Source organism: Microtus pennsylvanicus, chromosome 4, assembly GCF_037038515.1.
Source record: "Microtus pennsylvanicus isolate mMicPen1 chromosome 4, mMicPen1.hap1, whole genome shotgun sequence".
In the NCBI taxonomy this organism is placed as follows: domain Eukaryota; kingdom Metazoa; phylum Chordata; class Mammalia; order Rodentia; family Cricetidae; genus Microtus; species Microtus pennsylvanicus.
The window spans coordinates 117,130,615-117,153,157 of NC_134582.1; the positions used below are offsets into that span (position 1 = coordinate 117,130,615).

General features: G+C 38.7%; 1 protein-coding gene across 4 annotated transcripts in view; it reads left to right on the forward strand.

The window, feature by feature from the left end:
- The window catches only part of Wdr37 (WD repeat domain 37), a 70,468-nt gene that overhangs the window by 8,426 nt on the left and 39,499 nt on the right, over positions 1-22,543 (forward strand). The window contains exons 1-7 of one of the 4 annotated variants that reach the window (XM_075970265.1): positions 204-580; positions 792-873; positions 7,135-7,312; positions 12,641-12,737; positions 17,550-17,645; positions 17,982-18,046; positions 21,588-21,723. In XM_075970265.1, the coding sequence (XP_075826380.1) occupies positions 7,175-7,312; positions 12,641-12,737; positions 17,550-17,645; positions 17,982-18,046; positions 21,588-21,723 (532 nt within the window). In that variant the 5' untranslated portion in view covers positions 204-580; positions 792-873; positions 7,135-7,174. Of the gene's footprint in view, positions 1-203; positions 581-600; positions 874-1,316; positions 1,541-7,134; positions 7,313-12,640; positions 12,738-17,549; positions 17,646-17,981; positions 18,047-21,587; positions 21,724-22,543 lie in introns of those variants that run through there. The other 3 variants (XM_075970264.1, XM_075970266.1, XM_075970263.1) reach the window with 3 other exon arrangements.

Below are 22,543 nucleotides of genomic sequence, written 5' to 3' on the forward strand. Positions count from 1 at the left end.
TTTCTGCTCGCTACTGCTAGTAGCAGAATCTTATGCATTGTTACTAAATAAAATTTTATTTAAATAGCACAGCCCCTAAGTTTGACATCTTCCCTGAGAAATCGAATCTCTTTCTCAGTTCATTTTATAGAATTATTTCTAGTGGTAAGCTTTGATTATTATACTTAATAGACAAGCAGTCCCCTCCCCTCTCCCATTTTCTTGTACAGAATGCCTTGGTTATTTGAGTCTCCAAATATGATAAATTTGTTTCTTCTCCAACAAACATATTGTATTACTGCTTCTTGAACCTTAACCTTTAGTTCTATTTTATAGGAAGAGGAAGAATGTTGACCTACATAGGAGGGAAATACTTTCATTCTTTTCCTTTAAGTGAGTTTTAAACACCCTGTTAAAGTTGCTCGTAAAGACAGGGAGGCTTTTTATGTAATGGTTTCAGTCTGTTATGTAGATCTTCCCAACCTAGATTAAAGTAAAAAAAAAAAAAAAGGGCAGCTCAAGTCCCACCTTTTGCAGTGAACAGCTGATTCTGTGTTCTCTTCTTAGCCAATGGTGATCAGATATTTCAGAAGGAAACTGGGTGAGTCATCTTCTGCAGATAAGCTGAAATATTAATAGTTCTATCTCCATCAGACTCTCCTGCAGCCAGATAGCAGGGCTCCCACAGAGCTGCCGGAGAAGTGGTACCCAGCAAGTCAGCTTGTAAAGCGGGTTGGATTTGAGAGATCCTGAAATCCATTAAGTTAGAGTACCCTTGACCTTGCATTTGAATAGATTATTTTCCTTTCCAGTCGTTGGGCTTGCGCGAGATTTTAGGACAGATGGACTTAAAACCTGCCTGACCGTGGACCCCTCACCGGAACACCTGCAGTGGTAAGTACCCACGGCTCCGGAGACTGCGTGTGCTTTTCCATGTTACCGACGCTCCAGGGTCCCCGGGAACCATTCCTGCAAGGGTTCTATGTACTACCGTGTTTGTAGGGCTTAGGATTTGGGGTGTAGCAGTAACTATGTCTGGCATCTTGTGGAAGCGCCTGACAGGGAAAGTGCTGGGCCTGCTTACGCCACCAGGGGGCGTCATACTCGTTCTCCCGCAGTCACTCGCTGGGTCTTGGCTCTGCTCACAGCTAGGCCACAGTGGAGGCCGCCAGGAACCCGCGCCAAAGCCGCAAGCCGAAACAGCAGACCGGCCGCGCGCGATAGGCTCGTGGGACTGTGCGAAGGAAATCAGGGAAGAGCTTCCGCAGCCGTTGGGTGTGGGGCGGGGCTTCCGGACTGTGGGTTGTGAAGTGTATCTAAGGGCGGGACTTCCGCAGTTACCGGAAGTGCGGGCGCGCCAGTTCGGGTCGCCGGGTCGTGCCAGTGCGGGAATTGGCCGATTTTCTACGCTGCCTTGGGTCGGTCCTGGGAGCTGCTTGGGGACCCACGACTTGAGTGCAACCCGGGCTGGCTCCAGGAGGAGGCGAGTGCTGCTGCTCTGACAAGTGACGCCATCTTCCCCGCTGTCTGACTTGGCGTCCTTCCCGTGTGCCCGGAGGAGGTGAGGTGTCGGGGTGGCGGTGGGGACGAGCTGGTCAAGGCTTCGAGGTGGACGAGGGATGCGGTCCTAACCCTGCGCGCTCCCTCTGGCTTCCCCGTGTCTTAAAGTGGTGTCTGCCAGGCTGTCTGTGCCCTGGGGGGAAGCCCTTGGAAGGGCTTTTGAAGACGGTGACCTTCGATCCCTCAAAGATGGGGGTACGGCTTCTGGGAAAGGGTGGGGGACGGAGAGTGAAAGGTGAGCAGATGCTGAAGTGATAAACCCCCGCCTCGCCTTTGTTTCTCTTTCTGAAGACTTCTCCTTTTCTTTCCCCTGTACACTTCCACCTCCGAAGATAGACATTAATTTTAAGACATCTCAACAGGCCCGTTTTACCAAAAAGTCGCATAGATATGTGATCCCAATTTATGAGCCGACATAACCGAGCGATTGATCAGGTTCTTAGAGGTTTTATCATCCAACTTGAACTCAATGACGTTCCTTGTGCTTGAAGACTCCGTTAGCTCTCCACCACTGTCTTGCAATGTAGATTGCTGGGTAGTTTCCTTGAAGTTCAGATGGGTTTCCGTTAAATTGATTATTTTGGCCTACGAATTTGCCTTCAAAGCATTACTGAAACTGTTTACCTCTAAATACGCAATACAGCTTAAGATAATATGCCTCCAGGATACCTTTCCCTTTCTAAGAAATATTCAATTATGCTACCTTCCTTGCTGTTTTGGTCACTCTCCTGATCAAATTCGAGTGTTTGTAGATTCCTTTTGACGTCTAGTCCCCACACTTGAGCATAGTATATAAATACGACCTAAGTGGAGTAGAGGCTTTCCATTAGTGTTGTCCATAGGAGACACTAGAGCAGTAGCCCGTGGCCACAGGTAGTAATAGTGTGACCGTAGTGTTTATGTCAGCCGCATTTTTGCTGTTGGAAGGTTGTGTATATATCAAGGCTTCTTGCAAAAAGTTCTGAACCGAAGACCTTACTAAGTAAGTTTCCTTCCTGATCTCTTGCTCTGTGTTGATACTACTACTACTACTACTACTTCTTCTTCTTTGTTTTATAGATATGGTGGTCTATAAACTTACTTTGCCCTTGACTTTAGCTAATATCGTTGGGATTGGGTATTTCCCCAGCAATTTATTCTTATTCTCCCTAAGAGTTTTCAGTTATCCTGTCCTGATTTCTCTAAGGAAAAAAGGTTTTTATTTCTATTAAATTTCATTCTAGATTTGAATTTCTTTTTTCAGTTATTAAGATAAAACCTTGGTGGTAGCTTATTTAATTAATTATGCTGGCCAGCTCAGTGTCATCCTTGGAATCGATAAGTTTGCATCCTGTGCCTTCAACTCATCAGTGACAGAACATTTTAAGCAACTTAATGCTGGTGACAGATTTCCAAGGTTGCTTGTGGAGACCATTCTCTCTTCGGATACTGGTTAGACATTACATTGGTGTTCCAGCCCTCTAGGAGTTAATCTAAACGAACTATTATAATAAAATAGTAATAGTATTAACTTATTGAATTTCTGGATATTCAGTGACATTGTATACTACCATGTACAAATAGTATAACCATTCTTTTACATATACTTAATATTTTTGAAATAAACCAAGTATTTATTTTGAAATAAGGCAGGTATTTTTTTTTCTTGGAAGAAAAATAAAGTCCTTTTTGCAAGGTATGGGATGGAGAGTAGTGTTTTATATCATTTAAAGTAAAAGCATAAACTAAGAGTTTGCTATACTGCTGAAAAAACTACTTCAGCAAGCTCTCATTTTGGTCTGTACTTAATAAAAATCTGGTAATGTAGGTAGTAACAATTTAATATTGAACATACATACTAAAACGGACCTTTTGAGAAGAGAGAAAGCTACGTGTTCATTTATGTCGTTTAATGCTATACCATTTGCCAAGGTGTGAATTCAGTACATTAACAGTGTGTGTTGAGATTTACTCATTTGTTAAATCTGCTGCACTAAAGTTGGACGTGTATAGTTCTGCCTTGCTCACAAATAGCAGAGAATATGCCTGTGACTACATGTAATAAGGACAAATGTGTTTGACGATCGTGAGTCAGGTAAGAGTGCAGGAGGAAACTATATTGTAGCTTCCCTCTAGTGTTTTCTGTCTCCTATCAGTGCTCATCTGTCTGTTGAATCGTGTAGATGTGTTTTGAAAGAAAACAATTATGTTTTGGAGCATCAGATTTCTTTCCCTTTTTAAAAAAGTGTATATAGGTGAAGTAGTACATAGTAAAAGTAACTTTTTAAAATTTTTTTTTTGTGTGTATGTGTGGTGCTGGTGTTGAAACCCATGATATCAACCATGCTTAGCTGTCTCCTTCCCATTGAACTACATCCTGTCCCAAATTCTTCTTTTCTACTTTTTTTCTTTTGAGACAGAATCCCTCTCCACATAGCTCTGGCTGTCCTGGGACTCTTTGAGTGTACCAGAATGACCTTGACCTGCTTTTACCCCCCTGCAATGCTGGGGTTAAAGGCTTCTGCCGCTGTGTCCCTGCAGACCAGAGTGAAGCAGTTTCCTTTCTTTTTTTCAGTTGTCTGATTAATATTCTGTTTAGTTTGTAAAATACCGTCAAACTTCTTACTGAATTTGAAAATTCTTCCTGACAGTGATTTTGTGTGAGGATCAGTTCCTCTGTGTTTATCAGTCCATTTACGTCTCATAAGCATTCCTTTGTAGTAGTTTTTCAACCTCAGGTCTGCCCACATTGACTTTCCTTCATTTACTCGCCATTCTTTCTATTTTCCCTTGTCTAGCTTGGGTTCTAGGTATACCATTTCAATAGTTCTTTTACAAGTGCTTGCAACCTCATTGTCCTTGCCACTATGTCAACCCTCTGAATTTTTTAGTAAATCAAACATTTAATTAATTGTATCTGCATAAATGCATGGCACATGAGTGTAGTGGCCACAGAAGCCAGAATAGGGAATCAAATCCTCTAGACTTTACAAGTCTAGAGTCTAGAGCTGTCGCTGCAGATGGTGGTGAGTTGTCCAACTGTCCCTGCAGTGAACTTGGGTCCTCTAGAAGAACAGTGTGGACCCCTAATTTCTGGCCATTTATTTTTTTGAGACAGGGTTTCAGGTAGCCCAGGATGGCTTTGAACTCATTATTCAGCTAAGGGTAGCTTTGAACTTTGATTCCCGCCTCCTTCTACCGCTCTAATTACTCTTGTGTTAATACCAGTACATAGTTTGGAATGAAGATAGTGCCTGTAGGGAAATAAATTGAGCAAATACTTTTCAAATGAAGAAATAGAAATATCTAATGCTCAGCATCTTTATCCATCAGAGAACTGCAAATCCAAACTGAATTGAGATTTTGTCTCACCCAATCAGAATGCCTGTTATCCTAGTTGGCTTTATGTTGATGTGATAAACATCATGACCAAAAGCAACTCAGGGAAGAAAGGGTACATTTGATTTTTAGTCTGTTTCAAAGCAGGAACTCAAGGTAAGAACCTAGAGGCAGGAGTTGAAGCAGAGATGGAGGAGTATAGTTTACTGGCTTCCTCCCCATGGGTTGCTTACCCTGCTTTCTTATACAACCCAGGGTGGTATCTCTCATAGTGGGCCTTTCTACATAATCGTTAAGCAAGACATCATAGACTTGCTTACAGGCCAATCTGCGCAGGCATCTTCTCAATTAAGAGTCCTTCTTCCAGCTGGGAGGTGGTAGTGCATGCCTTTATTTTAATTCCAGCCCTCAGGAGGCAGAGGCAGGCAAATTTCTGTGAGTTTGAGGCCAGCCTGGTGTATAAAGCAAGTTCCAGGACTGGCTCAAAAGCTACACAGAGAAACCCTGTCTTGAAAAACCAAAAAAAAAAAAAAAAAAAAGATTTCTTCCCAGATGTGTCTAGATTTGTGTCAAGTTATGTCTACCAGTATACCTATCAAGAGAAAACAAAACAAGACAAACAAACAAAACACAGTTATTGTTGAGGATATAGGGAAAAGAGGAATCCTGTACACTGTTGGAAACATAAATCAGTGGGGAGCGTCCTCAAAACAGTTAAAACGTAAGTATTATATGGTCTAGTTATACAGGCTTTGGATATATATTACAGATATGGACCACAGTATTGTGTGTGTGTGTGTGATTTGGGTTCACGGGATTGAGTTGTCAGCCTTACACAGTGATTTATCTGCCAAGCCATCTCTGTTCTCAATGTGAAATTCTATTTTTTTTAATATATTTATTTATTTATTATGTATACAATATTCTGACTACATGTATGCCTGCAGGCCAGAAGAGGGCACCAGACCCCATTACAGATGGTTGTGAGCCACCATGTGGTTGCTGGGAATTGAACTCAGGACCTTTGGAAGAGCAGGCAGTGCTCTTAACCACTGAGCCATCTCTCCAGCCCTCAATGTGAAATTCTAAACTCACTAGGTAATCTATAAGAAAGCAGAGAAAATAAGAGGATAGAGTGAGAATGACTTTCCATGAACGTCAGTATTGAGCTGTATTTGAAAATAATCAGTGTAAGGAAAATCCATGCCCACATATTAATTGGTGCAGAAAAAGCATGACAATTTAGGACAAGTTGGTAGAAAATTCATGAGAAAGAAGTGTTGTCAACTTGGTAAATAACTATAGAAAATCTGTAACTGGCTTTATTCTCAGTGGTGATGGCTATTCTTACCTTGAAACTGAAGAAAAAGTACTAAATGTATTAAAATTTCTAGCAAGGTCAGTAAAGTATAAGGTAATAAGTTCTTACTTTGGAATTGAAAAAAAAAGCAAGGATGTACTAAAGTTTCTTGCCAAATTGGTAAAATATAAAGAAATAAAACTTGCAAATTAAAAAGGAAGAAATTATCCTTGCTTTTTTCAGGTGGAATAGTAGTTTACATTAAACAACAACAGCAACAGCAAAACCTGCAAAGTAATCTACATTTCCCCTCAGATTTATAAAGAAGAATGCGAGGTACAAGCCCAATACACAGTAATCTTTTGTATTTTGTATATTATCAGTTAACATGAGAAACAACTGCTTAAATGCTAAAAAATATAAGAAGATATTTTAGTGAAATCAAGAAATAGGTTGCTCATTTAGAAACTGCTGAAAGAGCAAATGTTTTCATAGGTTTGAAGTCCCAAATTGATAAACAGATTTAACAAAATTCTTTTTAAAGTTACAACAAGAATTAAAAAAATATAATGTGTATGGGTGGTTTACTTTCATGTATGCCAGGTGCCAAGTCGAGGCCAGAAGAAGGTGTCAGATCCCCTGGAACTGGAGTTACAGAGGGTTGTGAGTCTCTGGAAGAGCAGCCAGTGCACTTAACCATTGAATGATCTCTCTAACCCATAAAGCAAGAATTTTTGAGATTAAAAAAAATCTTTTGAAGATTAGAAGATTTGATCAAGGAACTGAAATAGCTAAAACAGTTTTGAGAAAGGTTTAAACAACAGGAGTCACTGTAAGACTTCAACACTTCATTTCTAAACTATAGTGGGTACCAACCTTAGCAAGAGCTTGAATTGGAAAAAATCTTTACCTTGTCTGCTGGTTGTTTCAATTGGCTGTATCAGAAATGAAGTACTTGTTTTCCCTTCTGTTTTTAGCTTATTGCAGGCGTGACCAGGACACTACCTTCTAGAAGTAATGCCCACAGAAAGCGGAAGCTGTTCAACTGCTCGCCAAGCAAAACAAAAGCGCAAATCTCATAGCCTTTCCATACGAAGAACTAACAGCTCAGAACAAGAGAGGACTGGACTACCAAGAGAGATGTTAGAAGGACAGGTAAGTCAGTGTTGGTCAGTGCCCATTTTAAAGAGGGTTGTTATGCTGGTAGTGCATGTGGGTTTCTAAAGCAGAAGAAAGACTTAAACTGCCAAACCTTTAAAAAGAACACAGTAAATCCACCAGCATACACAGAGATAGAATTATATTTTTTGGTTTATTATTATTATTTTGTTTTGAGACAAGGTCTCTCTGTGTAGTCCTGGCCATCCTGGAACTCAATATGTGGACCAGGCTAGCCCTGAACTCATGGAGATTCACCTGCCTCTGTCTCCGTAGTGCTGGAATTAAAGGCTTGAGCTACCATGCTTGGCTAATGTCAATATATTTAGAATGGTAACAGAAAGATACAGCTATGACAGCATGGACTCATTTTACTCTTTGTACATGTTGTCTCAAAGAAGTTTAGCCCTAGACTTTTCAGACAGGTTTTCTGTTTCTAATGGTCTCAAGAAAAGGGGAGAATAAGTTTTGATGCTCTTTTTGTTCTCTGAGGTGACTTAACTTGCCTTTGATTTTGTCTCTGCTATAGTGAGTATACTGTTCTTTGATGAACGTACTAATACACGATTGATAATGTTCAGTTTTGCGTGTATTTTTCTAGTGCCTTTGTAGAAGTCAAAATGTTAGGATATTTGAAGAGTATTATTGTGAAGTCTAGATAAAGTATGTTTTATTAAAATAACCATGCAGTATATGTCTATATAAGTATGCACCTATAATTTTTTTTTTCCTTTTTGTTTTTGTTTTTCAAGACAGGGTTTCTCTGTGGCTTTGGAGCCTGTCCTGGAACTAGCTCTGTAGACCAGGCAGGTCTCGAACTCACAGAGATCCGCCTGCCTCTGCCTCCCGAGTGCTGGGATTAAAGGCGTGCGCCACCATCGCCCGGCTTGCACCTATAATTTTTGTTGCAGGATATTTGATCACACTGTGAACCTGAGATTGTGTTATTCATTGGGAAAACCTGTTTCTAGTTGTGGTATGGCTCAGGCCTAGCACATACCTTTAATTCAAGAGCTTGAATATTGTAAACAGGATCAAGTAAAGTCAACCATAGGTCAAGAGGTGGAACAAGCAACCAGTTGACATGAAGTAAACATAGGATTATTAAGAAAAATCATAGCCAGGTGGTGGTGGCGCACGCCTTTAATCCCAGCACTCGGGAGGCAGAGGCAGGCAGATCTCTGAGTTTGAGGACAGCCTGGTCTACAAGAGCTAGTTCCAGGACAGGCTCCAAAGCTACAGAGAAACCCTGGCTCAGAAAACACACACACACACACACACACACCCCAAAAAGGAAAAAAATATAGAGGGTAAGAGAGAGTCAGGAGGATGGATAGAGAGACGCATAGGAAGGAGAAGGGAGGGACATTGAGCTTGAGAGTTTTGTTTGAGATGGTGTAGGAGTTTTCTGGGACATTGGTGGAGGAGGAAGGTCAGCTGAGTGCTTTTTCTGGTTTTCTGAGCTAGCAGACTTTTACCCCAGCATCTGAAAATCGAACAATTGAGATTTAGTCAAAACAACTTTTATCACCATTTTTTTCCCACAATTAGACTGTGCCAGCCATAGTGCCGCAGGATAAAAAGTCTTGCCTCTGAGAAATTGGCCTCATCATCTTACTAGAACTGTGTAAGCAACTTCTTGCAAGGGCCTGCTAGTATATAAATTCTATAGGGGCAGTGGTGTTCACCTAGAAACCCACAGGATTATGGCCTCCACAAAGTAGATATTCAGTTGAAGTTGATCCACTGTAGATGCTGGGAACATAATTGTTACACTGCGTTTAGGAAGGGTGACCACCCTGTTTAGTGCAGGTTGTTTTTTTACAGTCCCCCTCCAGCACATATTTTCTGTGTTTTAACAGAGAATCTTGCTATATGTAGTTTATTCTGGCCCGATATTCGGAATTATTCTGTCACTGCTCCTCATATACTGGGATTACAGACATGCTGCACCTTATCTAGCTTTTGCCTCAATGCTTCTGATCTACAGTTGGCTGACTCTACAGGTGTAAAACTTGTGACTATAGAGGGTCAACTCTGCCCTTGTCTACTTTCTATAAGAAGTAAATCTAGTGATGTATATAAGAATAGCTTTGGCAGTATTTACTTTGTTTGGTGATTGCAATAAATACCATAAACTATGTGACTTAGAAAATATAAATTATTTTTTTTCATAATTCTGGAGGATGAAATCCAAGATCAATGTGTGGAAGGGCCTCCTAAGGCCTTACTTGTAGTTTGTAGGTGACTGCCATCTTCTTGCATCCTCATAGTCTTTCCTCTTTGTGTGTGTTTTCCTTAACTCTTGTAAGGCCACTAGTCATAATTAATTAGGATTATCATTATATCTGCATTTTACTGCTTGCTTCAGTAAAGATCTTGACTCTTTTTTTTTTATAAATAGTTCATTTATTTTTATTTTATTTGCATTGGTGTTTTGCCTGCATGCATGTGTGAGGGTGTCAGATCGTGGAGTTACAGGCAGTTGTTAGCTGCCATGTCAGTGCTGGGAATGGAACCCAGGTTCTCTGGAATAGCAGTCAGTGATCTTAACCTCTGAACCATCCTTCCAGCCCCTAATCTTGACTCTTATAGTCACATTCAGGCGCATTCAGGTTTGAGTCACTATTCATCCATTTGAGAGAGTGATAGGATTTCCTTGATGATGGAAGTGTTGCCACAAGGTCAGTGTAACATGTAGGCAGTTAAACATGATTGGTATGACTTAGTATTTAAATGTAGACTAAACAAGAACATCATTACATTGACATTTAAATAGTCATGTGTAGCTGGTGGCTACTAATTGGACAGTGTAGGTAGACAATGTAAAATGGTTCTTAAAAGTTTTTTCATTTACTCACATTACTAGCAGTGAAAATTCTACTTTGTTTGCTGGCATATTCTAGAGTTACTTCCCACATGAGGTAAATCTGTTCTTAGTATTGTCTTCCATTGTGATGTAGTATAAGGTATAATTGTATCTCACAGTAGGCATTTCACAGGCAATTCACAGTTCTTTCAGCTGAGCAGCCTAGACATGTGCACTGCTCTACTGGCTCTCTGAATTTTCCATGTTAGATAGACAGTTTGTTTGCTGAAGTTCTTCGGAGTGAAACCAACTAGCATGATCTCTGAGTGGCCTCTGTGCCCTTCCCTTTCCAGGAGGGAAGAACGTGACAGTGTCTGCTATTGCAGCTGGCATGGTAGGTGTGAGTGGATTGCTGCAGGAAACAGATATGTTGAGTGTCACTAGTCTGACTTACAGGAGTAATCACTTTAGACACAGTGTGGCGGAGCTCTTTCAGTTACTAAGGAATAGAATCAAAAAGAAGGTGAAGGTTAATCACCATAATGCTGTATTAGGTTAATGTTCTATATCTTAATTTGTAAGTGAAATTTTCTAGAGAGATGTTAAGATTACCAGTTCTCAGATTCAGTGTTTAAGCTAGCATGTATATATTTTAAATAGCTTAATAACTTTAGGGAAAAGCACATGACTATTGAAAAATTCAAATTGTAGAAATGTTCATTGGTTTCTGAAATTTATAGTCCTAAGAAGTTAACCTAAGGTGGAACTTAATAAATATGTATGTATAAATATTTTTTTTTAATTTGTAGCTTATCAGGTCTCCACATATGGTGTTGTATATAAACTTGAAAAGTCACTTGAAGATTATACTGATGTTACTCAAATATTAGAACATTAATATAGAAGTATTTGAGAATTTTATTTTTGAAAGATTTTTTTTTTTTTGGTTTTTTGAGACACGGTTTCTCTGTGGCTTTGGAGCCTGCCCTGGAACTAGCTCTGTAGACCAGGCTGGTCTCGAACTCACAGAGATCCGCCTGCCTCTGCCTCCCGAGTGCTGGGATTAAAGGCGTGCGCCACCATCGCCCAGCTGAAAGATTTTTTTTATGCTGGGGATGGGTGGTGCATACATACTAATAATTTAGATAGTGTCCTTGTGGAGATTAGAATAGAAGATAGGCATATCAAGTAGTCTTCTGTCTATTAGCAGTGTTCAGGAAATGTAAATTATTTTGTGAACTATGTGGTACTTGGAAGTGTTTATATGTTTAACTTGGAAATATGTTGTGTTACTTCCTTTTGCCTTCACTTTACCTTTTAGATAGAGACCGGAAATGGGAGGGGAAGTGTGCAAAGGCATGAAGGATATGACCTATTATGTGTTCACTAAACTACTAGACATTTTGTTCTCTTTTTATTGACATTTAGTTCTTGTCTAGAGTTATAGGAAATCTTTAGTTTGTTTTGTTGAAGCTCAGTGGATCTAATTAGGTGATGAGTCACCTCTCTCTATCCGTGTATAGACCATTGAAATAGTGAATAGTTTTTGTTTGTTTGTTTGTTTGTTTTAATAGCTTATGGTAGAGCCTAAAGACTATTTGTAACATAGCTTCACTTTTGGGAATGGCTTTGCTTCTCTATGAATTTGGAAAATTTGAATAAAGTAAGCTCCTGTTCCCTCTGTGTCATTGCAAAACAGAACTTTTCCATCAAAGTAAAAAGTTTACTCTGTGTCAAATCTGTGTGACCAAGGCCTAAGGACACAGATTATGTTCACCAAATAACCTGCTCCACTGTGAAAGAGGGTACACGACCGACCTTTGAGTCACATAACAGAAGAGTGGCATGTGTCAGTGCTATATCATAGGCAGGCTGCCGCAGAGCAGGGGAGTCTTTGCTGTGGGTTTCAGATGTTCTGACATCCTTAGCTTTTAGGTTGGTGGATGCTTGAGGTGTGCCCATGCACTCTAAAGGTTTATCTGGCAATCTGGATGTTAGGTCAGCTACTGACGTTGATAGTAAATGACTGTTAAAAAAAACACTGAAGGCAGTTCCAGGTTGTTTGGGTTCTCTTTCTGAAACCTCATGGATCCACAATCATGATGTTTTGGTTTGCCAGTTAGTCTTTAAGATCTTTAGCACATATTCAGCTTCTTCAGAGAACTATGTTCACACATGTAAAAGGAAAAGTTACGTTATTTTGTAAAATGTTTGCTCTTAAATCTTGTATTTCTCTAGGAATGCCTTTTGATTTTTGTTTCCTTTGTAGAAACTTGAATCTCAAATTTTGAGTGTTGGGAATTGAACCCAAGTGCATGCTAAGTACATGCTCTCACTGAGCTACATGCCTAGCTAAATTTTAAATTCTTTAAACCTTCATATTTATAAGCAATAAAATACATAATGTTATAAAGTAAGAGTTTAAGATAAATTATAATTCACTTTGAAAAAAAGTGTTGCCTGGTATTAAAGTGATTCATTTGTTCATTTTAAACGGAAATATTTGTCTTATACAGGATTCCAAACTGCCTTCCTCAGTTCGCAGTACATTGTTGGAACTGTTTGGTCAGATAGAAAGAGAATTTGAAAACCTTTACATCGAAAACTTAGAATGTGAGTATCTCCTATCTTAGTGTATTTAAAAAGTGGTTACTTCTCTGCTGAACTCTTTGAGACTAATATTTGTGGTTTAGAGTCATCACTCTGTTATTTTCTATTCTGATGTTAAACATGTTGATTTAACCATATTATTGGGGCTGGCGAGGTTGTTCAGCAGTTAAAAGCTCTTCCACAAGTCTTGGGTTCAATTCCCAGCACCCACGTGACTGCTCTCAACTTTTTAATTTCAATTTCACGAATTCTGTTCCCTCTTCGGACAACCAAGGGTACCAGGCATTCATGTGGTATATAGACATACATGTAGGCAAAATACCCATACACATAAAAAGATTATCTTACGGTTCTGTGAACCTTGCATGATTCTTGATAGGATGATGTCAAATTTTGGCAGAGTTGTCTTCCTTTCTGGAGCCTGTAGGGACAAACATTTCCTGTTTATTTATGTGGCGACAGAATGCAGTTAATTGTGTTTTTAGGACAGGCCCCCTTATCACTGTCTTTGGCTTATGTGCGCATCTCCTTTAGTGATGTATGCTTTCTCTTGTTTTCTCTCTGACTTACCATTCTATCTGTCCCAATCCTAAGAATGTGTGACTTGATTGAACCCCTGGATATTCCAGGGTGACCTCCCTACTTGCAGAGCCGTTGAACTTACAGGGTAACATTGTTCATAAATTATAGGGCTGGGCCTTGAGAATCTTTGAGGGGGTTACCAGATCGACCAATCAAAATCACAGTTTTATACAAAATGAATGACTTTATTTTTATATACCAAGTATGTCATAAATTATATAAATTATATCATCTCTTCAAATTTTTCAAAAATGTGTTGACCATATTAAAGAAATTTATATAACTCTTTGGCTCTATCACATTCTTCAAAGGAAAACATTTTCTGTATTTTTTTGCTTTGAGTTCTTCTGGTGATATATCTTTGAGGCTGAGCAGTTTTCATCCAATTTTAGATCAGGCAGATGTGTTGTTAATGCTTCACCATTGGGAAATTAATGTCTTTTATCCCTTTTGGTATAAATGGGTAATTTTCATTTTGGGGGAGGGATGGTGTTTATAACACGTATACCATTTAAACTGTAATGAAACTGCTTTCTCTAAGAATTTAATGAATATTAATAAGCAGCAATTAAATTATAGACTGTTTTACACCTTTAATTTCTGTGGTTAGATAAGTCATAAAGAAAATGCAATTCTGTGTCATTCACATTTTGCTCTTGGAAAATTTAATGTTTTAATATTGGGTTCTCTACATTACTTTTATGTATCTTGAGAACTTAGAGGAAGAACCAATTCTAATTTTGTTATAAATGCTGGGTGGTGGTGCATTCCTTTAATCCCAGCATTAAGGAGATGGAGGCAGGTGGATCTCTATGAGTTTAAGGTCAACCTAGTCTACAGAGTGAGTTCCAGGACAACTAGAACTACACAGAAAAATCCTGTCTCAACAAACAAACAAAAAAACAGTTAAATAAAATAAGGTAGTTACTATGTATAGCATCAGCTTTTAAGGATCTTTTTTTATCTAGAAATTTTATTGATATTTATTGAGCTCTACATTTTTCTCTGCTCTCCTCCCTGCCTCTCCCCTCCCCGCTTCAGTCCTCTCCCAAGGTTCCCATGCTCCCAATTTACTCAGGAGATCTTCTCTTTTTCTACATTCTACTTCCCATGTAGATTGTATCTTTGTAAGTCTCTCTTAGTGTTCACATTGTTGTCTAAATTCTCTGGGATTTTGGTTTGTAGGCTGGCTTTCTTTGCTTTATGTTTAAAAACCACCTATGAGTGAGTACATGTGATAATTGTCTTTCTGTGTCTGGGTTTCCTCAAAATAATGTTTTCTAGTTCCATCCATTTTCCTGCAAAATTCAAACTGTTGTTATTTTTTTCTGCTGTGTAGTACTCCATTGTGTAAATGTACCACATTTTTCTTATCCATTCTTTGATTGAGTGGCATTTAGGTTGTTTCCAGGTTCTGGCTATGACAAACAAAGCTGTTATGAACATGGTTGAGCACATGTCCTTGTGGTATGATTGAGCATCTTTTGGATAATAGACCCAAAAGTGGTATTGCTGGGTCTTGAGGAAGGTTGTTTCCTAATTTTCTGAGAAATCGCCACACTGACATCCAAAGGGATTGTCCTAGCTTGCATTCCCACCACCAATGCAGGAATATTCCCTTTTCCCATAACCTCTCCAGTATAAGTTGTCATCAGTGTTTTTGATTTTGGCCATTCTTACAGGTGTAAGATGGAATCTCAGAGTTTTGATTTGCATTTCTTTTATGACTAAGGATGTTGAGTATTTTCTTAAGTATCTTTCAGCCATTTTAGATTCCTCTGTGAGAATTCTCTGTTTAGGTACTCTATTTTTTTTTTTTAAATTGGATTATGTGATCTTTTGATGTCCAATTTCTTGAGTTCTTTGTATATTTTGGAGATCAGACCTCTGTCTGATGTGGGGTTAGTGAAGATCTTTTCCTGTTCTGTAGGCTGTCGTTTTATCTTGTTGACCATGTCCTTTGCTTTACAGAAGCTTTTCAGTTTCAGGAGGTCCCATTTATTGTTTCTCTCAGTGTCTGTGCTGCTGGGGTTCTATTTAGGAAATGGTTCCTGTGCCAATGCATTCAAGTGTACTTCCTACTTTTTCTTCTATAAGGTTCAATGTGGCTGGCTTTATGTTGATGTCTTTGATCCATTTGGACTTGAGTTTTGTGCATGGTGATAGATATGGGTCTATTTTTGTTTTTCTACATATTGATATCAAGTTATGCCAGCAGCACTTGTTAAATATGCTTTCTTTTTTCCATTTGATATTTTTTGCTTCTTTATCAAAGATCAGGTGTTTGAAGATGTGTGGATTGATATCCGGGTCTTCGATTCAATTCCATTGGTCCTCTTGTCTGTTTTTATGCCAACACTAGGCTGTTTTCAGTACTGTAGCTCTGTAGTAGAGTTTGAAATCAGGGATTGTGAGGCTGCCAAAAGTTCTTTTATTGCATAGGATTGTTTTGCTATCCTTGGTTGCTTTCCCAAATGAAGTTGAGTACTGTTCTTTTGAGGTCTTTGAAGAATTTTGCTGGGATTTTGATGGTTATTGCGTTGGATCTGTAGATTGCTTTTAAGGATATTTTTAAAGATCAGTTTAGCAACGAAAATATTTAGGGTATTTTCATTGTGACTATGGCATTCGTGTCACAAAACACCTCTTCCCCCTGTTAAAAATAATAAAAATAAATCTTTAAAAATTACTCATGTTGGAAGGTACTTTAACTTTATATTGTCTAGCACATAGAGAAAGGTTTAGTTAGCTCCTTGGTACTGATAAGTCCCAGTTTCTTTTATTTATTTATTTATTATTTATTTTTTAAATATTTATTTATTCATTTATTATGTATACAACATTCTGCCTCCATGTATGCCCACATGTCAGAAGAGAGTGACAGATCTCATTACAGATGGTTGTGAGCCACTATGTGGTTGCTGGGAATTGAACTCAGGACCTCTGGAAGAGCAGCCAGTGCTCTTAACCACTGAGCCATCTCTCCAGCCCTGTTTTATTTTATTTTTTAATTTTTTTTCCGGTTTTTCGAGACAGGGTTTCTCTGCAGCTTTGGAGCCTGTCCTGGAACTCCCTTTGTAGACCAGGCTGGCCTCGAACTCACAGAGATCTGCCTGCCTCTGCCTCCCAAGTGCTGGGATTAAAGGTGTGCGCCACCACCGCCCGGCTAAGTCCCAGTTTCTTAGCATGGGTGCTGTGTAGAGCCTTTTGTCCTCAGCCTATTTGTGATCTTGACTTGTTTTAAACTTTGGTCAGACAAGTACCCTACAGTTCCAGGAAGCTTCATGGTATTCTGGCAGGCAGGTAGGGCCTAGAGTTGGGTGAACCTGTGTGTAAGTCAGGTTCCAGCTGTACCAGGTTAGTACTCAGTTACTTCTCCGGGCGAGTCTCTTTCAGTTTCACAGTGTGGATGCCTGAGGCCGTTTTCAAGGTCCTTTTGATAGTAAAGAGAATCATAGTTCTCTGTGTCTTCAATGATTATGTTCCTTGTAATGGTCCCAATCCTGCATTTCCTACTAATTATTCATTCTGGAATTTTAAAATCTGTGTTATACATAATCCTCATGTGGAGATTTTCCTGTGTCATATACCAGTAGTTGCATATTTTTACTATATTTTTTCCTCAGTTTCAGTATCTACAAGTAAACTGTAATTATTTCACTGAATTTTAGGCGGTACCAGAATGTTTTTAAGTGCATGAAATCCCAAAAAGGAAACTATGCTGGAATAAGAATTTGGATATGCAGGGTTCTGCTTGAGATCCTGATAGTTACATTGTCACAGGGTCACAAGAGTGAGCTTTCATTTATTTATTTTTAAAGATTGGATTTCATGCAGTCCAGAATGGTCTTGAACTTGAAATGTAATTGAGAATGACTCTGAGCTTCTGATTCTCTTGTCTCCACCTTTTAAATGCTGAAATTCTAGGCATCCATATCTTGTAAATATGGTGCAGGGATGAAACCCAGGTCTTATGCATGCTGGGTGAGCGCTCTACCAACTGAGCTTTATTCCCAGCACTGACTTTTGTTCTTGGAATGATACCTGGTATGATGGCTTGAGTATTGGACACTATAAATTATCACCTTGCTTTTTAGAATATTTTTCACGTCTTATTTTTTTTGATAGTCCTAACTCACAACATTCTCATGTATGTAAGTTTTAGAAGTGATGAATACATTTGAACATAAGACCAAATTTTATATTTTTTAAAAGGAATGTTTTTATTTCCAGTGCGCAGAGAAATTGATACTCTTAATGAACGCTTAGCTGGTGAAGGACAAGCCATTGATGGGGCAGAACTGAGTAAGGGCCAGCTCAAAACAAAAGGTAAAATAAATGCTTGTAAAGTATTGTGTGTGTGTGTGTGTGTGTGTGTGTGTGTGTGTGTGTATTATATTATATTATATATATATAACTTATCAAGGGAACTGGGATCTAATGGAAGACACTGACTCCTTTGCTGTCTGCTGTCAGCCAGACTTGGAATGCATAATTCAGATGTAGGTCAGATAACAGAGTTTGGGTCCCTCTTCCAGCTCTTCTGTAGTCTGTGACTTGATGGGGTCACAAATCTGAGTTTCCCTTTCTCCAGCATAGCTGCACTTTGTAATGCTGCGGTTCTTGAGTTAAGGGTATTTGATTGTCAGTTCTCTGTCTCCACAGCCAGTCACAGTACCAGTCAGCTTTCTCAGAAGCTAAAGACCACCTACAAAGCTTCCACCAGCAAGGTATGCAAGGCACTGGCTCTCGAGCCAGTCATGTGGTGCTTACGGTGTGCAGATGTGTACTTTAACTTGCATATTTTCCAGTTAGAAATGTGTAATAGAAAAATGTCTGGCTTCTAGATGCAACCATTGCTAACTGGCTGTAGTAAGTATATAGATGCTTAGATACTAACTTCAGTGAGATCAATATATTGTGCATTAGTAATTTTTTGTCTTTAGAAAAACAATATATTTTTTATTGTTAATTGGCTTGTTAAAAAGTATATGGATTCAGAGAGATAGGTTATAGATAACTTTATGGAGTGAAATTCTATTTGGGCTAAAGTTACATTTTCATTATTTTTCAATTTTCTAAGTATAAGAAGGAGGTGAGCATGTGCTTCTGAGCCATCTACGGGCAGTCAGGAGTTTGCCTAGTAAAATGCCTCATACTGACTTGAAGTGCAAGGATTTAATTGTTTGGAAAGTTATTGTATATTCATTATACATCTCTAGTTTGGAGTATTTTGAATATGTAAAAGGTAAATTAATTCCCTAACTTTGGTGAATGCTTCTTGGGTTAAATGTGAGGATAAAAATTGAAATTTTTACTACAGTTTCCATAAATATCACCAGCTTTTATTTTTACAATCCATTGTCTTGGGCTTACAGCCGTTTATTTGGCAGGAACAGTGTGGTTAATTGTCACTAAGAGGGGAAGTCTAGCCTTTCTGCCTTCTCTCCTTATTTAAAAATTCTTGGTAATTATTATTTAGAAGAGAACATGAGTATTGTTGATATATTCTACTGTGTACTTAGATAACATCTGGAATGTAAATTGCTGTTTCATTGGATTTTTGTTTGTTGTAATGTCTAGTTCACCCTAGTTTTGAAATTTGTAATTAACTTGTCTTTCTTCAAAATGAAGTATAAAATTATGTTCTTCACTTCTTGTTACATTTTCTTGAAGTAAATAGATTATTCTGATGCTTACAATTCTGTGTATACAATGTGTGATCTTAGGATTCAAAACTTTCTGGTTATTTCTCAAGTAGAGGAAGATATATATATAGCAGTCTTTTATCATGAGCAATAAAAACAAGGTTTGGACAAAGGTAAGGGCATGCACAATAGTATTTTGCTTACAAAATATACTAGAACTATTTAACAGCAGTCATTTTAGGATTAGAATATGTCAGAAGCTTATTCCTAATGGACTTTACAGCACTTTGTACACTGTATGTACTCATCTTAAAAATAATGAAACACAAGACATCTGAACATTGAAGAAATACTTTGGTAACGATATATTCTGATTTGTACCACAGCATGGATTCTTGGTATTAAAGCTAAGCACGAATGCAACAAGAACATGCTACAGTCTAGATTCATTACTTGCCCTCCTTGTGACTCAGAGCCATGAAAGGCAAGTAGCATGTTTGGTGAGACAGTGGGAGTGCAGAGGTGTATGAAGTAAACCTGGAGAGGTTTTATTCCTTCCCTGGGCTGCTCATGACTGATTGCTGCTGCTTATGGGGTGGGGTCAGGGCAAGACAGTCTACCTGAAACCCATGGAGATGTTTGCAAATATTCTGTAGAAAGTTTTTTTTTTTTTGTAGTAGAAAGGGTCTTCCTAATTTGTTCTTAACATACTTTAGGTTGTGTTGTAGTTAAAATGATTTAAGATGATGGGGAAAACATTGTGTCATTATTTTATTAATCTGCTGTTGTTCATTCAGTTGAATTTCTTTATAATCTTGGCCAAGTCAGGTTTTTTGTTTTTTTAAAAAAAATAGAGGCAGGGTCTCTCTATGTTGTCCTGGCTGTCCTGGAACTCACTATATGGACAAGGCTGGCATAGAACTAATAGAGATTCTCCTGTCTCTGTTTCCTGAGTGTTGGAATTAAAGGCATGCACCACCAAGCCTGGCTGAAGTCAGTGTTTGGTTTTGTTTTTGAAGCATAGTGAGCACTATGGAAGTGGCATGTGAGATGGTATGCCACGGTGTTCATGAGAAGCTTATTATTGTATTCCCATGGTAGTGCCTCTTCCATTCTACCTTGTGAATGGGTAGGTAAGAAATGTGGCTCAGTAGTTTCTCATAATAGTATTCTTTATATTAGAAATGTTGAGAGATTTGGAAGATGAGCCACAACTTAAGGATGGTGGCAAATTTTGTATGGTCTGTAACTTCTCTCCCCCTAAAATGTAATGCTATTTGGCATCTCGGTGGTACTTTCTGTAAGTACAAGCTTACATATAATGTAGAGGGATACTTTTGCTGATTATAGGAGGGAGGCTAGCTTTTAGAATGATAAGATGACAATAGTGGGTTTGAGATTTGAACTAGTCATTTTCTATTTTCTGTAAAATTTAAACCAAGTTAAATAGAAATGACTTACATTATTTGTAAAATTTTAGTCTCTTAACTAAGCATTGTGTTTTTGTTTTTACTGTGTTGGGGATAATTTGAAAGCACATTCCTAATTAATGTAACAGATTATGACTGCATATGTATATGTAAGAGTAAATTTATATACATGTCCTAGGCTTTGCGGAATCATTGTTAAAAGCAAGCTGTATGAATCCATTTTTGTTTTCATTTTTTGCTTGATTTATAGATTTTTTATTTATATTTTTCCAGATTTACTTAAAAGTTGGAATGTTTTCATTTATCTCAGTGCAGCTTCATGACCAAAGTTTATAAAGAAATCTTTGCATTTATTTCTTCCTCACTTTATAGTCTTCATTACAAGGGAAATGAGAATTGTTGTGTGTCATTATATGGACCAGTACCTTACTGTGTGTTTCTCATCTGTATCATTTCATGTCTGTTTCCCATTAGAATATGAGCTTCTTAAAGGCCTTTGTATCTCCCAGCTCTGTCTCCATCTAGCATGGCACATGGCTTCCAGCAAGTGCTCAATAAACAATCTTTAACAAACCTCCTCATCTGCTACAAGTGTGGTCATTTGATTCCTCTTACAGCCTGGGCTTTTTTGTTTTGATATGTGGTTGGTGTAAACTGATCAAATTCAGGAAAAAAAAAAGGAAGTTCTTCTGTAAACACATGCTTTAATGTTAGTAGTTTGGGGTATGTTTTTCTCAACTTTTTCATTTTTGTTTCTCTCTCTGTCTCTCTCTGTCTGGTCCCTGTTTCTCTGTCTCTGTCTGGGCACTGTCTGTCTGTCTATCTCTCTCTTTGTGTGTATATGTGTGTTTTAAAGATGGAGAGTTTTGTTTGGTGATTGAAGTTTGGGGAAGAGTGGCTTGCAAGGCCCACCTTCTTCTGTGCCTTCTTCGCAGTGAGACATTATCTAGATAAGAATCTACTAGTGGAGTGGGAGAATTTTCTGCAGCCTCTGATAATGAGCACAGTGAAAACAGCTGTATTGTGTGCGGCAGCTCCTTCTGCTCATGCTTGTATTATATTCCATTAGTGGTTACAATATTCTCTTAAATTACTTACACATCTTTCAAGACATCTTTTTGCTATTTTGCCTTTTTTTAGCTTAGAGAAATTAAATTCAGTGTTTAAAAGTGCTTCTTTTCTTCTTAATTTAGATTGTCTCCAGCTTTAAGACTACCACATCAAGGGCCATCTGCCAGCTTGTGAAGGAGTATATTGGCCACAGGGATGGCATCTGGGATGTCAGTGTTGCAAGGACACAGCCTGTGGTTCTTGGGACAGCGTCTGCTGGTGAGCCAGACACTGGTGGCAGCTGGCTTATAAGATATGGCTTTGATTGAAAGCTCATGGAAGTGACTTACAGTTAGCAGTGGCAGAATAGTTCCTGGAAACAAAAACATGCTGGAAGAGTTATTGAAACCGAAGCTTTGGATCCAGGTTTGGTGGTATGTGCTAAAGTCCCAGCACTCAAGGTAGAGGTAGGAGGACCTCAAGTTCCAGGCCAGCATGGACTGTGTGATATAAAGCCGTGTTACGTTGTCTCTCAAAAATGAAATTAAGAGGAAAGAAGGGAAAAGAAAAGGAAAACCCTTTGCCTTGGCATGGGAGCACCCACTTCTGAGACCTGTAGTCTTCCTTTGCAGTAGTCCCGTGGGTGAATGTCACGGCTAAGGTTGGGCTAATGTTTTTAAGGAAGGAGAGACTTGGCTCCAACTAGTTATGTGAGAGTGTCTTATCTGAATGGTCGACACAGCATAGGTGAGATAGTTTTAAAACATTAGATATTTTTTTGATTGGCTTTGTTTTTGTTCAAGCCAGATGTGCTTCTGATTTGGGGACAGGTTTGTCATTTTTCTTCTAGCAGTCAAGGGGAAGTTTCTGCTAGCAACTGAAAAATGCATATTCTCTAGACTGTTGAGTTGTCACAGGAGGCTGCTCTTCAGGGGAGGATGTTCTTCGGGGGTCACAGGGTAGGTTTCACCACTAACAGGATAATTCATGAAAGTTCAGATTAGTCTAACACACTATCTCTTCAGATATAAATGATAATTGGTTGTTGAAAATGACTTTCTTAGCTTATGAGAAGTTCCTTTCTCATTAGATTCTCTCT